Below are 13,220 nucleotides of genomic sequence, written 5' to 3'. Positions count from 1 at the left end.
ATCAGATGTCGTATTCCATTTAATGTGGTCTTAAGCCTATCTCGAAAGATGAGAATAGGATGTCGTGCTCCACTTAAGGTGGCCTTACGTCTATCTCGAAGATATGGTGTCACATTAGGAAGGAAAGCTCAAGGACTCACATTCAACCTAAGAGATGACGAGCTACATTGGAAAGGAAAGCTTAGGGGCTCACATCCAATCTAAGAGGTAGCAGAATGGAATCAGAATCAGGCACTGACTCGAAGAACATTGTGAGAAGGGTGTAGAGAACTTGTGGTGTTGAGTTTATGAATATGTGGAATGTGAAGATTGACAGCTATTCAAAAAGATTTGTGGGATTTTGTGAAGAGTGTGGAATTCCGTGGGAAATGTGAAGAAATTCATGTAGACGATAGAATTTGTGCTACAAAAGTGCAAAATGTAGATCCTCGAATTTGAGACGAACCGATTTATCATTTTCATAGTTCTTTTCTTGTTGTTTTCATCATATTTTATTATCAAGGTATCTTTTCAAATTTCATTTTCATCGATTAACTTTTCAATTTTAAAATTTAATTTTATTATTAGAATTTCTTTGTATCGTCCTTTATTCGTTATAATTTGGGACCAACATGTGGTCATGCGGCTTTTCATCAATCACACAAAAAGGCAATTCAATAAACATGCTGAAATCTTGAAAGAAAATTTATTAATTCTGCTTCAAATAGGTAGTACAAATGATCATGTTGAAACTGTCAAAAGGCAACACGCTGAGTACATCTAAAACATCACATCATATCTGCCGCTTTGACGTAGTATAAAAAGGTGACAATTGACTATCTATCTTCCTGTCTGTCTATCTATCTCGTGGGGTAAGCTAGTGATCAAGCTAACCTTCTAAGCCACAATTCGGGACAAGAGTACCTTTCATGTGCACTTAGTGGTATAGCTATCTCATAGCTCGTACCGCTGTAGCTCCTCCAATTCCAGATCTGGCCGAAATTCATATGACACATTGTTGTCATCCATCCTTCTTAGTGTGACAGAAACCCTGCATCATGAAACTCCGGGAATGCAATGCTTTGCTAAATCTGCTCCGTTTCCTTTCAAGATCAGCACTGAACCAACCAACAGCAGCATCTTGACCGATCCTCTGAACTCTTCGAGACCAACAATATTGATTTATTTTCCAAATAAGATGTTTCTCTTGCTCATGAAAGATACTGTGCAAAACAACCTGATGAAATCATGGTGATCTATGTGTGGCGGAATGTAGGCTCCTTCCTCGTAGATGTTGATGATGCATCTATTTGGAATGCAATATGCTGACAATATGCTCAATCTGACCATCCTTTTGATCATTCGTTTTATCACGAATGACAGATGATCCACCTCATCATATCTTAGGATTCCCGGGGGGTTCCCTTGCTTATCCTTAATAAAATTATAACAGTATACACACTATATAATAATTCTGCCTTTCCCATGCATCCATTTCTGTGGTTCAGCATATGTCTTCTTCTTTAGAAGTCCAACTCGGCCTATGTCTCTGAGATCGAAAACACAGTCCAAAGTTCTTCTTTCGTCATTTTTTGAGAACACACCCATGTGAAGCTTCAGTATTCCTAGGATATTGACACATTTCCCCTCGATTTCTTCATAGTATTTGAATTCTTTCTTTCGTACCCGACGTATCTTCTCAAGCTCAGCTCTGGGTATCATCTGTAAATGTTAGGGTTGTACCTCTGAGTGCATCTCTGAAGGAATCCAAGACAGTCCCAAATTTGCAAATTTCGAAATGTATGGCTCGACATCTGGGTGCTCATCACACTTAAGCCTCATGATCCCAGTTGTATACTCCTAAAACATCTCGTAACGCTCCAGATGGAGGACATTACATTCTGGACACTTAGTAAATGACCATGTTGACCATGACGGGTGGGGTATTTCAACGTTACACATCGGGCATCCCGCAAAAAGTTCCTCGGGGGCCTCCGATGGTGTGTATTCTGTGACAAAAGCTGACTCCTCTGTGATTGGAGAGCTAGTAGAAATCCCTTTTAGATTCGGGTCAATGGCATCCTCTTCATGAATCAAACTTAATCCTGGAGCGGCTTCCTGTGCACGTCGCTTCTTCAAGTGAAGCAAAGCTCTGTGTTTCCGTCGGTTGGTATTTCCGCGCTGCGTCCTCCTCAAAGGCACATCCAGAACCCTTTCTTCATTAGCACCGACCAAGTCTCCTATCGACGTGGTGATCTTTGACTGCAATTGCCTTGTCCCCTCCATCGAGTACTATATTCCGCCAGACTTTCTTACTCTTCAGTGATTTGTCTTCCTTGACACTAGTCCTGAGTATTGAAGGTAGTCTTTCTGCTTCACGGTGACATCAGAGGGCCTTCATAGTCTAAGTTAACTTGACCGTAGTCCAATTCAAAAGTCACCACGCCACTCTAGGCAGCCTTTTTTCCATTTAGTGCGAGATTTAAACCATCTTTAAAAGTGAAGATCAACCTCTGACCTGACATTTTACTGCATAAAACAGGGGAAACATCACTGGTGGAAGTTTTCTTAAACATGGAATGTAGATTTTAAATTTAACATGTGTAAGTATTTTATTTAACTTAATTTAGCAAAGTTTCAAGATTAAAAATGGAAAGATTTAGATGAGCAAAATTCAAAATTTTTATTTTATTAAGATTAATTTTGTTACAAAATTCTAGACATAGTCATAGATAATGGTCAAATAAACACCTTAGAATGAGTAACACTTTTAAAGTTCATCCCAGAGAACGTCAAGTTGTATAGTATTTCTTCAAATATCGCCCGTTGACCGGTAGCATGGGCCCTTCGCCCAGAAAATCCAATTATTGGTAAGATCCTCCTGAAAAGACCTTCTCCACGACAAACGGTCCCTCCCAGGTTGGCTCAAAATTTTCACCTATCCTGCGGTGTGCAAGGATATGCCTCCTGAGGACGAGTACAATTTCACCGACATTGAATGTTCTTGGGCGGACCAATTTATCGTGGGCTCGGACCATCTTCACTCGATAGAGCTCCAAATTTTGTTGTGCTTTTAAACATTTTCCTTGGAGGCCTTCTAATTCTACAAGTCTGAGCTTTATGTTGTCTTCTACTGTAATCTAATTAGTGGCAGCAACTCTGAGAGACGGTATCTGAACTTCTAGTGGGAGTAAGACTTTGGACCCATACACGAGCAAATATAACATAGATTCAGAAGGCATCCTAAAAGTCTTTCGGTAGGCTCACAAAGCTTTTATTAACTTCTTGTGTCATCCTTTCTTATTTTCATCCAATATTTTCCTTAAAATCTACACGAGTGTCTTATTAAAGGCCTCAACTAGGCCGTGCACTTTGGGGTAATAAATGGTAGAGTATCTCGAATATATTCCATGTCGCTTGATGAAATTGTTGATTTTTATGCTCTTGAAGGCTGACCCATTTTCGGAAATAACTCTACGTGGAACACTAAAACGGTAGACAATTGGACTTTTGAAGAACTGAAGAACATGGTGTGCTGTGACTTCTCGAAACGGCACTACCTTTGCCCACTTAGAGAATTAATTTGTAGCTGCAAGAATGAATCTGTGTTCTTTAGAAAATGGGGGGTCTATCAGACCAACTATATTCGTGCCCCAACACTTAAATGGTCACGAGGCGATAGTTGGGTGTAGTGCAATCCGAGGTTGGTGCAAGACCACTCCATGCACCTGACACAAGTGACACTTTCTGGTTGTATCCATGCAATTCCAGATTGTCAGATCTTAAATGTAGCTCTATCGGCTTTAAAATGTCCCCCAAATTCATAATCATGATTTTTTTTAAATAATTTCTTGGGTTTCTTCAAATGGTACACATCTCCGAATAATTTGATCCTTACATTTCTAATATAAATATGGTTCATCCCAAAAGTAAGATTTGATTTCCTATATAAATTTCTTTCGTTGTTGGTATGTTAATTCGACAGGTACAACATTAATTAATATAAAATTAACAATGTTGGCATACCAAGGAATACACCACTCAGAAATAACGTATAATTGTTTATCAGGAAAATTTTCATTTATGTCATCATCAAAATTACAGAAAATTTCCTGCTCTAGCCTTGAAAAATGATCAGCAATTTGATTATCAGATTCCTTTTTATCAATTACCTCAAAATTAAATTCTAGCATCAGAAGGACCCATCTAATAAGTATTGGATTAAAATCCTTCTTATGCATGAGATGTTTAATTGCAGAATGATCAACATGAACAATACATTCTGTTCCAATTAGGTACGGTCTAAATTTATCAAATGCATATATTATTGTCAATTGATACACCTTAAAATTATCTATTTTAAATATACATTTAATGCTCAATTTATGCACATTTTTTATGATATTACACATTAAAGAAAGACATTTTGCATGTTTTTGGTTTCAGGTACAATGAATGAATATTCAGATAAAACGAGAGTAAAATGACACAACATATATAACATCATAGCGTCGGATATTCGACGTGATCGGCGCCAAAGCATTAGCCCTTGGCGCCATAGTGCCGGCTATTCTGCGTGATGAGCGCCATAGCGCCCCAGAGTGGTGTTATAGAGCCAAAAACAAATTCTCTAGAAGATGCATTAAATTTGGCCAAATTTTGAAGGGGTGCTTGAACTGACCCTTAGTTATTTTCAGAGATCTATTAAAAGGAACCAAGGGCTGAACGAAAAGGGGAGTTTTTTTATGAGTTTGGAGATTGCTTGAAGGAGACTTCAGGAATTGCTTGGGGAGAAGACATAAGATAAGTAATTTATATTTGTGTTTGACTTTTTGTTGTTAAGACTTGGCTTTCAATACAAATCATGTGTTTTTTTTTTATCTCCATGAATTCTGAGTAGTTTTTCTTTCTTTATCTTTGCATATGAGAATTAATCAAGTAGGATGAGTTTGATTTAAAGATTTCTTTTTATTTTATAAAACTGTGATGGTATTTTCACCGATTCTTCATTGACTTTATAAACTGGTCATTTGTGATGTTAAAATTCATTGAGAAACATAATGACCTGGGAGAGCTATGATTTCACCAGCTAGTGAGTACCACACTTAACTTTAGAAAGAGTCATTGCGATCGTCCGAGGGGAAGTACAAATAGATAGAGAGATAAGTTTTGATGGGTATAGAATTGATGTTTCTAGGGTGATATGCTAGATGCCTTTGTAAATTTGATCTTGAGTTTGGATCTAAGGGTCCCTAGTAGGTCCTATAGAAAGAGCATAATGGATAATATGGAGGTAAGAGACTAGAATCTACTCAACACTACTAGACAAGCTTAAACAAACTTAAGGTTAGCCAATGTTCATTCCTAGCACCGAGAGGGAGTCAAGAATAAGTATGCTCCTTTTTGTCACAATACATCATTTTATATTTTTAATCATTCAATTTCTACACTGATTAAGATCTCTTTGCAAGGGGAAATATCATTTCATTATATTCGAACTTTTAAACTTATTAATCTTTTAAATTTTGTTCTTACTTTATGTTTAAATTTAGATTGCACGTAAATTTAATTTTAATCCTTTACAAAACTTTTGACATCATTATCCTATAATTTTTATCTGCAATTTAGAAAGAAGTTTTTCTAAATTATTATTAAAAAGTTACAGCTTTCTCTATTGGATCAACACTGGGGTTTTTTAAGAAAATCTTATATTACTTGAAACGATATATATACTTGCGCAATACCCCTAACGTGAATGCTTATTTTCTATTTTCTAAATCATTTTTTATATTCAAACTAGCCGCTGAATATAATTTGGGCCAAATTTTTGACAATCTTTTGAAGTATAAATATCTATGTAATTGCAGGTCAGGTCAAGTTTTTTGTGCCGTTGCTGGGCGGAACTTTTTAACTTAGAACTTTATTTGAGCTGTAGATTTATTTTAGAAGAATTAAAAATTAATTTTATTACTTTTTCCTTTTTGAAAATCATAAAAACATAAAAAATTTAAAAAATGAAAATTAAAAATCTTTTAGAAGTATTTTTATTTTCTAAAATTTTACCTTGTGAATGCGAAGTTTGGGATCTGAAGGTTTAGTGTCTTACGATTCTGAATTGGAATGATAAGAAAAAAATAGAAAACAAAAAGGACTTCACAATTTTCAAGAAATGGTGAACATGTTGCAAAATAACATTAAACATCAAAATATTGAAAATGAACAACATAATTTTTAAAATACCTTTAAAGGACTACACTAACCCTACAATAGATGAAATTTACTTAAGTATACAAACTTTTGCTGTAGCGGCCAACTCATTTGAACTTTAACCTGCAATTATACAAATAATACAAAACAATCAGTTTGAGCGAACACCATATGAGGACCCAAATTTACATTTAAAAAGTTTTTTAGAACTGTGTGTTACATTTAAATATGATAATGTATCAAACGAAGTTGTTCTTATTAGACTTTTTCCTTTTTTCTTAAGAAATAAAACTAAGATGTGATTAAACTCGTTAGCACCTGGATCTATTAGAACTTGTGGGAATTAACACAAAAATTCTTGGCTAAGTATTTTTCACATTAAAAAACTGCTAAACTTGGAAATGATAATATTTTGTTTACTCAATATGAAGAAGAGTCAATACATGAAGCTTTGGAAAGTTTTAAGGAACTCCCTAGAAAGTGACCACATCATGCATTACCAGACTAGTTAATAATTTAAACTTTTTATAATGGGTTAATAGGAACCCTTAGATCTATAATAGACGCTCCTACAGAAGGTTCATTAATGTCAAAACCATTTGATGAAGGTTATACATTAATTGAAGAGATGACTACAAATAATTTTTAATAGCCTTCTAAAATGGTAAATCCAAAGAAAGTAACCAGTATTCATGATGATGACACTCTTGTGATGGTTGCATCTCAAGTTGCAACATTATCTAGGAAAATATACCAAATTAAAATGAATTTTTCTCAAGCACCCCATGCGATTGAAGAAAACTCATTAGAACAGATGATTGATTCTGAAACCTCATTAGAAACTTTAAATGCTACTAATAATAAACCCAATTATTCATATTTTAACTTTTGCAACCCAGGTTGGAAAAATCATCCCAGTTTTAACTGGAATAACAATTTTTGTGGTGGAAGTGAACAATGGGGGAACAATCAAGTAAACTCAATGGGAAATTGGAGCAACCAGAGCAGTGTTAGTTATAGACCTACTTATCCTTCTGCTAGATTTAGTAGTAACCAACAAATTAAAGAGAAAAAGTTATATATGGAAGAAGTGGTGTTACAAATGGGAAATCAATTACAAAGTAAGGTGTTTCTATTCAAAACATTAAGAATCAACTAGAACAAATTGCTAATATAAAGTATCGATCCCATGGAAAAGGAAAAACTCTTTTTATCAACTTAGTAAAACTCTACTTAAACTACAGGTAAATTATCTAGAAATTAAGGTTGAAGTTGTATAAGGAAGTAACTAATACCTATAAATTCTATTTTTAAACTTAAAGGAAATCCTAAATGATTCTAAACTAGTTTATGTAGAAAATTTCAAAATTTAGGGAAAATTCATTCTCCTTTCAATGAGATTACAATCAGTGTAGGAATCAGAAGTTTATAAATTTAAATGTAGTTTTGTAACCAATAGGAGCATACATATTCTTTACCCTCTTATGAGTGCATAAAGAACATTGGCTAACTAGAGCTAAGTTCCTAAATCCTTGGTTATGCTGGGTAGATTCTAGTCTGTCACTCTAGAATACTCATGTAAGCCCTCAATTTGGCTAACCAAGCTTTCAGTTCCAAACACTAAATTAAATTGGTTATGATTCTAGCATGTCACCCTAAAATCACCAATTTACACCTATCAAAACATATCTTCATATTTATTTGCACTGTCCTATGGACTGCTTTTCATTCACCCAATAGTGCAATGTAATTCTTACTTGTTAAGAAAATCATAGCTCTCCCGGGTTATTATGATTCACAACAAGTTTTAACTATCAATTGGTCAGACTGAATAAGCAATTTAAGTGCAAAATAATGAATCATCATAATTATGAAATAAAAGAAATGCTAAACAAGACTAATCCCACACATGATTATTTCTCATCACAAAGAGAAAGATAAAGAAATCTACTCAAATTTCATGGGGACAAAAAAAATAACACATGATATATATATAAAAGTAGGTTTACACAATCAAATTTAACAAAACTAAAAAAAAATACAAAACACTTTATCTCAAACTACTCGCCAAGCAAATCTTCTAAAGTTCCTTTAAAGAATTCTTCTTACAATTACTCTCAAATATAACTCAGAAATGCACAAAATGAAAGAAATCTCTCACTTTTCCTTCTCTTATGCACTCTAAAGTGTTGGAAATATTAACCCCTATACACTTTTCTCTCTCCCCTCTTTTTCTTCTCCTGTTTTAGGCACCAAGAGACTTTTCTTTTTATAACCCTTAAAATCCCTAAGAGTTACCTCAGAAGCCTCTTCAAAATTCATCCAAATACATTGAATTTACAAAAAAAATTGATTATGATGCTAAGGTCCCTAATTGTGGTGCCTAGGCACCAACCTTCTAGATGCTTGAAATAACTGTCTGTCGCCTAGACGTTAGAGCTTGACGCCATGACGTCGGGCTCTCCATTTTCGCGTACAGGGTCTGGCGCCTAGGCACCAGGGCCAGTTCACTTTTTGCTCCTTTGCCCCATTTGACCCATTTTGCTATGTTTTCGCTCCCTTTTCTTCAAAATTCCATCTCTTGTATTTGAAAGAAAAAACAAGCAAAATACCTTCCATTAAAATACAATATTATTAAAAATGAGCATAAAATGTATATAAAAAGTAGCACATTTTTAGGCATGTCACTACTCATCACTACCATGCAAGCAAACCTTCTTTGGATTAAGGGTGTTCATGGGCAACCCCCAAGATGTAATCAACCAAATAAGATACGTCCCATTGGGAGCACTCTAGTCCCAAGAACAGACACATACATCTGAATCTTTGATTATGGATAATCGAAGTAGGTATTCCTTTGCGAATATCGATCCGAGTTGCTTTAACTCGATCTTGTTTGGGTGGACATGCTTGAACTATCCTTGTGAGGTTTAACGCAAGTAGACTCTCCACATTATTTTGTTTATTGTCTTTATCGTAGTCTGTCTTTTCTTGCTCCTCTCTTCTCGTGATCATACATATGATCAGAAAGCGAAATTTGTCTGGAAAAAAGGAAATACACGACGATAGATAAACTGATGATTCCTTCAAAAATAAAAAGAGAAAAAGGATGAAAACTTCTACTATGTGCAAAATATTCATATTAAATTTACATTTATGGTGATATAGTTTAATTAATACTCATCCTTATCATGTTATACCTATAATAATATTTTCATTTTTATAACCTTCTTATTAATTATATTAATTTAAAGTCAATCAGGTGTTTGAAGTAAACAATGGCATTAGATTTACTTGCTTTCAATTTCAAATTTAATTATTATTAAAAATAATTAATTACTCTTTATACAATACTTTATTGATAATTTAGTTTCTCAATTTTTTTATTTATTTGAAATTTAACTTTAAGATCTTTGCTAACGGTTTTGTCAATGAATTCACGTTATAATAAGAATGTAATACATGATGTAAATTTTATTAAAAACAAGATAAATCCAAATACAATAATTAAAAAAAAAAAAGAAATATGCACCAATACAAAAAAAAAAAAAATCTTATTTTATTTACTAAAATTAAATGAAAGATGAAATAATAAAAAGAATACACAAAATAGAGATATAATGTTTAATTCAAAGTTTTCCTCGTCATCCTCCTCTTCGTGATCGTTCACTTTCTGGGTGGGCTCGATGTCCTATTAAAATATAGAAGCTAAAAAAACTTGGTTTAGTTGGGGCCAACATTCAAATAGTAGTTCTGAAATATATTCGCTAACGCCGGGTTGAATTCAATCATATAAATGAACTATTATTGTTTTTGGTGTATGAAATAATCAAACTTGTGATCCATCTCATATTTCCACCTTATGCTTTAAATTCTCTAATCAACTCTCCTTTGCAAACCAAATACCTTTTCTCTCAGATCCTGAACTTACTCAGCCATAGAAGATGGAAGCTTGGGCAAGGAAAATAGAAGAACACAAGGAACTCTACCCATGTTCAGACATATAACTCATAAAAGATAAAGTCTTTTTTCTTATTCAAAGTTGAAGAAAAAAAATTTTGTTCCTATGAGGAATCTTTTAATGTACCTACCAAGGCACAAATCAAATAAGTGAGGGAAGGGCATCCTAGACCTACAGTGTAGCCATATTTAAAATAACCCTAGAAATGATTTTGTATATATCAATGATACTTTCCATTTGAATTGTAATATTTAAAACTTTTTGGTCCCTAGTGCCATCAATGATATTCCTACTTGACATTAACTTGACAAAAATAAGATATTGATAAGCCTTGCTTTAGTAGTCATACTAGCAAAATAAAAATTTATCAAATTTTCCTCTCTAGTTTCCCACCCGACATAGACATCTAGCCTTAGTAAAAAAATCTAAGATCTCATCAAAATTAAGGTGATCATTGTAATAGTTCAAGTAATCATCATGATAAAAACTAGGTAGATGATAAACATTGTTAATGGTATCCAAATCAAATGCTACCCACTTCACCCTAACAAACACCTTATAGTTATGTTGTTTCTTTGCATTGATAAGGAATTCACATACCATATGAATGATAGAAGCAGAGTGTTCCTCAACTAGCTTCTCCCACCCACTTATCACAATAAGACTGTTGCACATCCACAGGGGCTCCTAAAACCTCTCTCAAAAAATGATCTTTTTTGTGCATAAAGGCTTTCTCATTTCTACCCTAAGCCTTAAACCTACTAAACTTCCTAAAAATCAAATGATGCTGGGACAACTTTTTCCCCTTAACCTTAGAGACAATTGCTAAAACAAAAAAAAAAAAAAAGGGTTTGGAATGAAGGAAGAAAGAAGGTTTACAAACTCACCTTATTAATAAAATAATATTTATACAATTTGAGGTCATTTACAGGAAAAGGGTAGTCAACTGATGCTTTGATTTTAATGTTCTGCATTGCATGCTAAGTTATATCAGCATTGTAGTGCTAAGTGGTAGTGTTGTGGCATGGGCAAAGCAACACTGTGGCGCTATGACTTTACAGTCAGAAGGTCAAAAAGTTGCTATGCCATCTGTAAATACTATGCATTATATAATTAATTTTTATTAATATTTACACCAAATTAACATGATAGCCATCAGTGAATTTCTAGTAGCACTCTGGCATAGGTTCGTAATGTTATAGTGCTACCTTAGATTCCCATCTTTTCCACCGACACCAATCAGCCTATCCAACATGTTGCAAATGGTCATTCTGCACTGTGATTCTTAGCCAAAAGCTGACATGCACATAATTTTAAACATGTTTTAATAATAACAATAACAATAATAATAATAATAATAATAATAAACAAAAACACATCACATATAACAACACTGCAAATCAATGTTGTTGCACGCCATTCAACAACATTGTGGGACTGCAACCTGCAAGAAAATATATGTAAAATTTCTTTTATTAATTTTTTTCATAACATAAAAAAATTTATAGTAATGTAAAAATAACTGAAGTTCAATGTTGCCTTCCCATTTGCGCTTATTTTTTTATCCTTGGGCTGACAACGGCAATTTTTAAATAAGGATGAATCAACTTTAAAGCTTCTTTATAATGCTCCATTCATTCTCTAAGATAGGAGTTTAGTCTTGGTACATTTACTTTAAAAATTCTTTATTAATTTTTTTCATAACATAGAAAAAAACTTATACTAATGTAAAAATAACTGAATTTCAATGTTGCCTTCCCATTTGCGCTTATTTTTTTACTTTTATTAATTTTTTTCATAACATAAAAAAATTTATAGTAATGTAAAAATAACTGAAGTTCAATGTTGCCTTCCCATTTGCGCTTATTTTTTTATCCTTGGGCTGACAACGGCAATTTTTAAATAAGGATGAATCAACTTTAAAGCTTCTTTATAATGCTCCATTCATTCTCTAAGATAGGAATTTAGTCTTGGTACATTTGCTTTAAAAATTCAGTCATTTTTTATATCATAATAATTAAGATTACAATTCAATTCATTAACTGTCCAATATGCCTTATGCTCTAATTCTAAAGATAAATATGTAGCTTTGGGGGGCATTTCAATGTGTCTTAAAAGTGGCCCCATAAACCCATAAAACATCATCAAACTTCAGAGATTAATCCTTCATGGAGTTGTATATTTTCTCCAAAATTCTCTTAATCTTCCTATTAAATATTTTAGCTTTACTACTAACCTGACGAGGATAGGTAGTGCCAATTCGGAGTATGACAAACATATACACAAGACCGAAGCTTTAACATACCTACCTCTTCTCATTTAAAACTACTGAAGAAAATGCTAAAAATGTCGACTTCAGCATTTTGGTAATTTTATTTTTTATGTAGGACCCTGTATGCATCTTCAAGTCCGCACTTTAGCATTTCTTTATTACATACAAGCTATATGCATGAACCGTACAGTGGAATTTAGGGAAGGGGTTGAGAAAATGTACAATCTCGTGGACCACTGAGATGATTCAGCAATGCTGCACCTGCGATTCCTCAAAGCTCGACTCCAATCCTCTCGGCAACCTGCAAAAATCGCATGTCAAATGATTAGTACATATACACACACGGGTAAAATTACATTGCACACAATTCTTATGGATTTACGTATGTCACACCTAAACTTTTATATTTACATGCATAGCACTTTAACTATGTATGAAAACTAGTATTATTTTTTATAAGATACCGAAGAATTGGACGCTATGCATGTAAGAATGAATGTTTTGGCGTGAGATGTGTAAATCCATAATTATGTACATAAATGCCCCATACATCAGCTATCTATCTATATATATATATCTGTGTGTGTATGTGTGTGTGTGTGTGTGTCGCAAGTCGTGGCCCGTTGGTTGGCGGGGTTCATTGTAAGTCCCCTGAGGTCATGGGTTCGATCCCCAGTAGCGTTGAGTTCTCAAATATTTAGGCTCATGGCGCGGGCTCTCATCATGGGGTCTAATGCAAGGGAAATCGGTATTTGGGCCTCTGTCAAATAACGACTTCTTCTTTAAAAAAATAATATATAT

General features: G+C 33.9%; 1 protein-coding gene across 3 annotated transcripts in view; it reads right to left on the bottom strand.

The window, feature by feature from the left end:
* Positions 1–6,292: 6,292 nt before the first annotated feature.
* LOC110027777 (haloacid dehalogenase-like hydrolase domain-containing protein 3) overlaps positions 6,293–13,220 on the bottom strand; it is a 22,029-nt gene continuing 15,101 nt past the window's right edge. The window contains exons 6-7 of one of the 3 annotated variants that reach the window (XM_020729330.1): positions 12,642–12,720; positions 6,293–6,309 (exon numbers count right to left, since the gene is read on the bottom strand). In XM_020729330.1, the coding sequence (XP_020584989.1) occupies positions 12,691–12,720 (30 nt within the window). In that variant the 3' untranslated portion in view covers positions 6,293–6,309; positions 12,642–12,690. Of the gene's footprint in view, positions 6,310–11,551; positions 11,592–12,425; positions 12,721–13,220 lie in introns of those variants that run through there. The other 2 variants (XM_020729328.1, XM_020729327.1) reach the window with 2 other exon arrangements.

Source organism: Phalaenopsis equestris, unplaced genomic scaffold (assembly GCF_001263595.1).
Source record: "Phalaenopsis equestris unplaced genomic scaffold, ASM126359v1 Scaffold000444, whole genome shotgun sequence".
Taxonomy (NCBI): Eukaryota; Viridiplantae; Streptophyta; class Magnoliopsida; order Asparagales; family Orchidaceae; genus Phalaenopsis; species Phalaenopsis equestris.
Note: the sequence above shows the minus strand (reverse complement) of the source record. Positions and strands in the feature narration are given on the sequence as shown.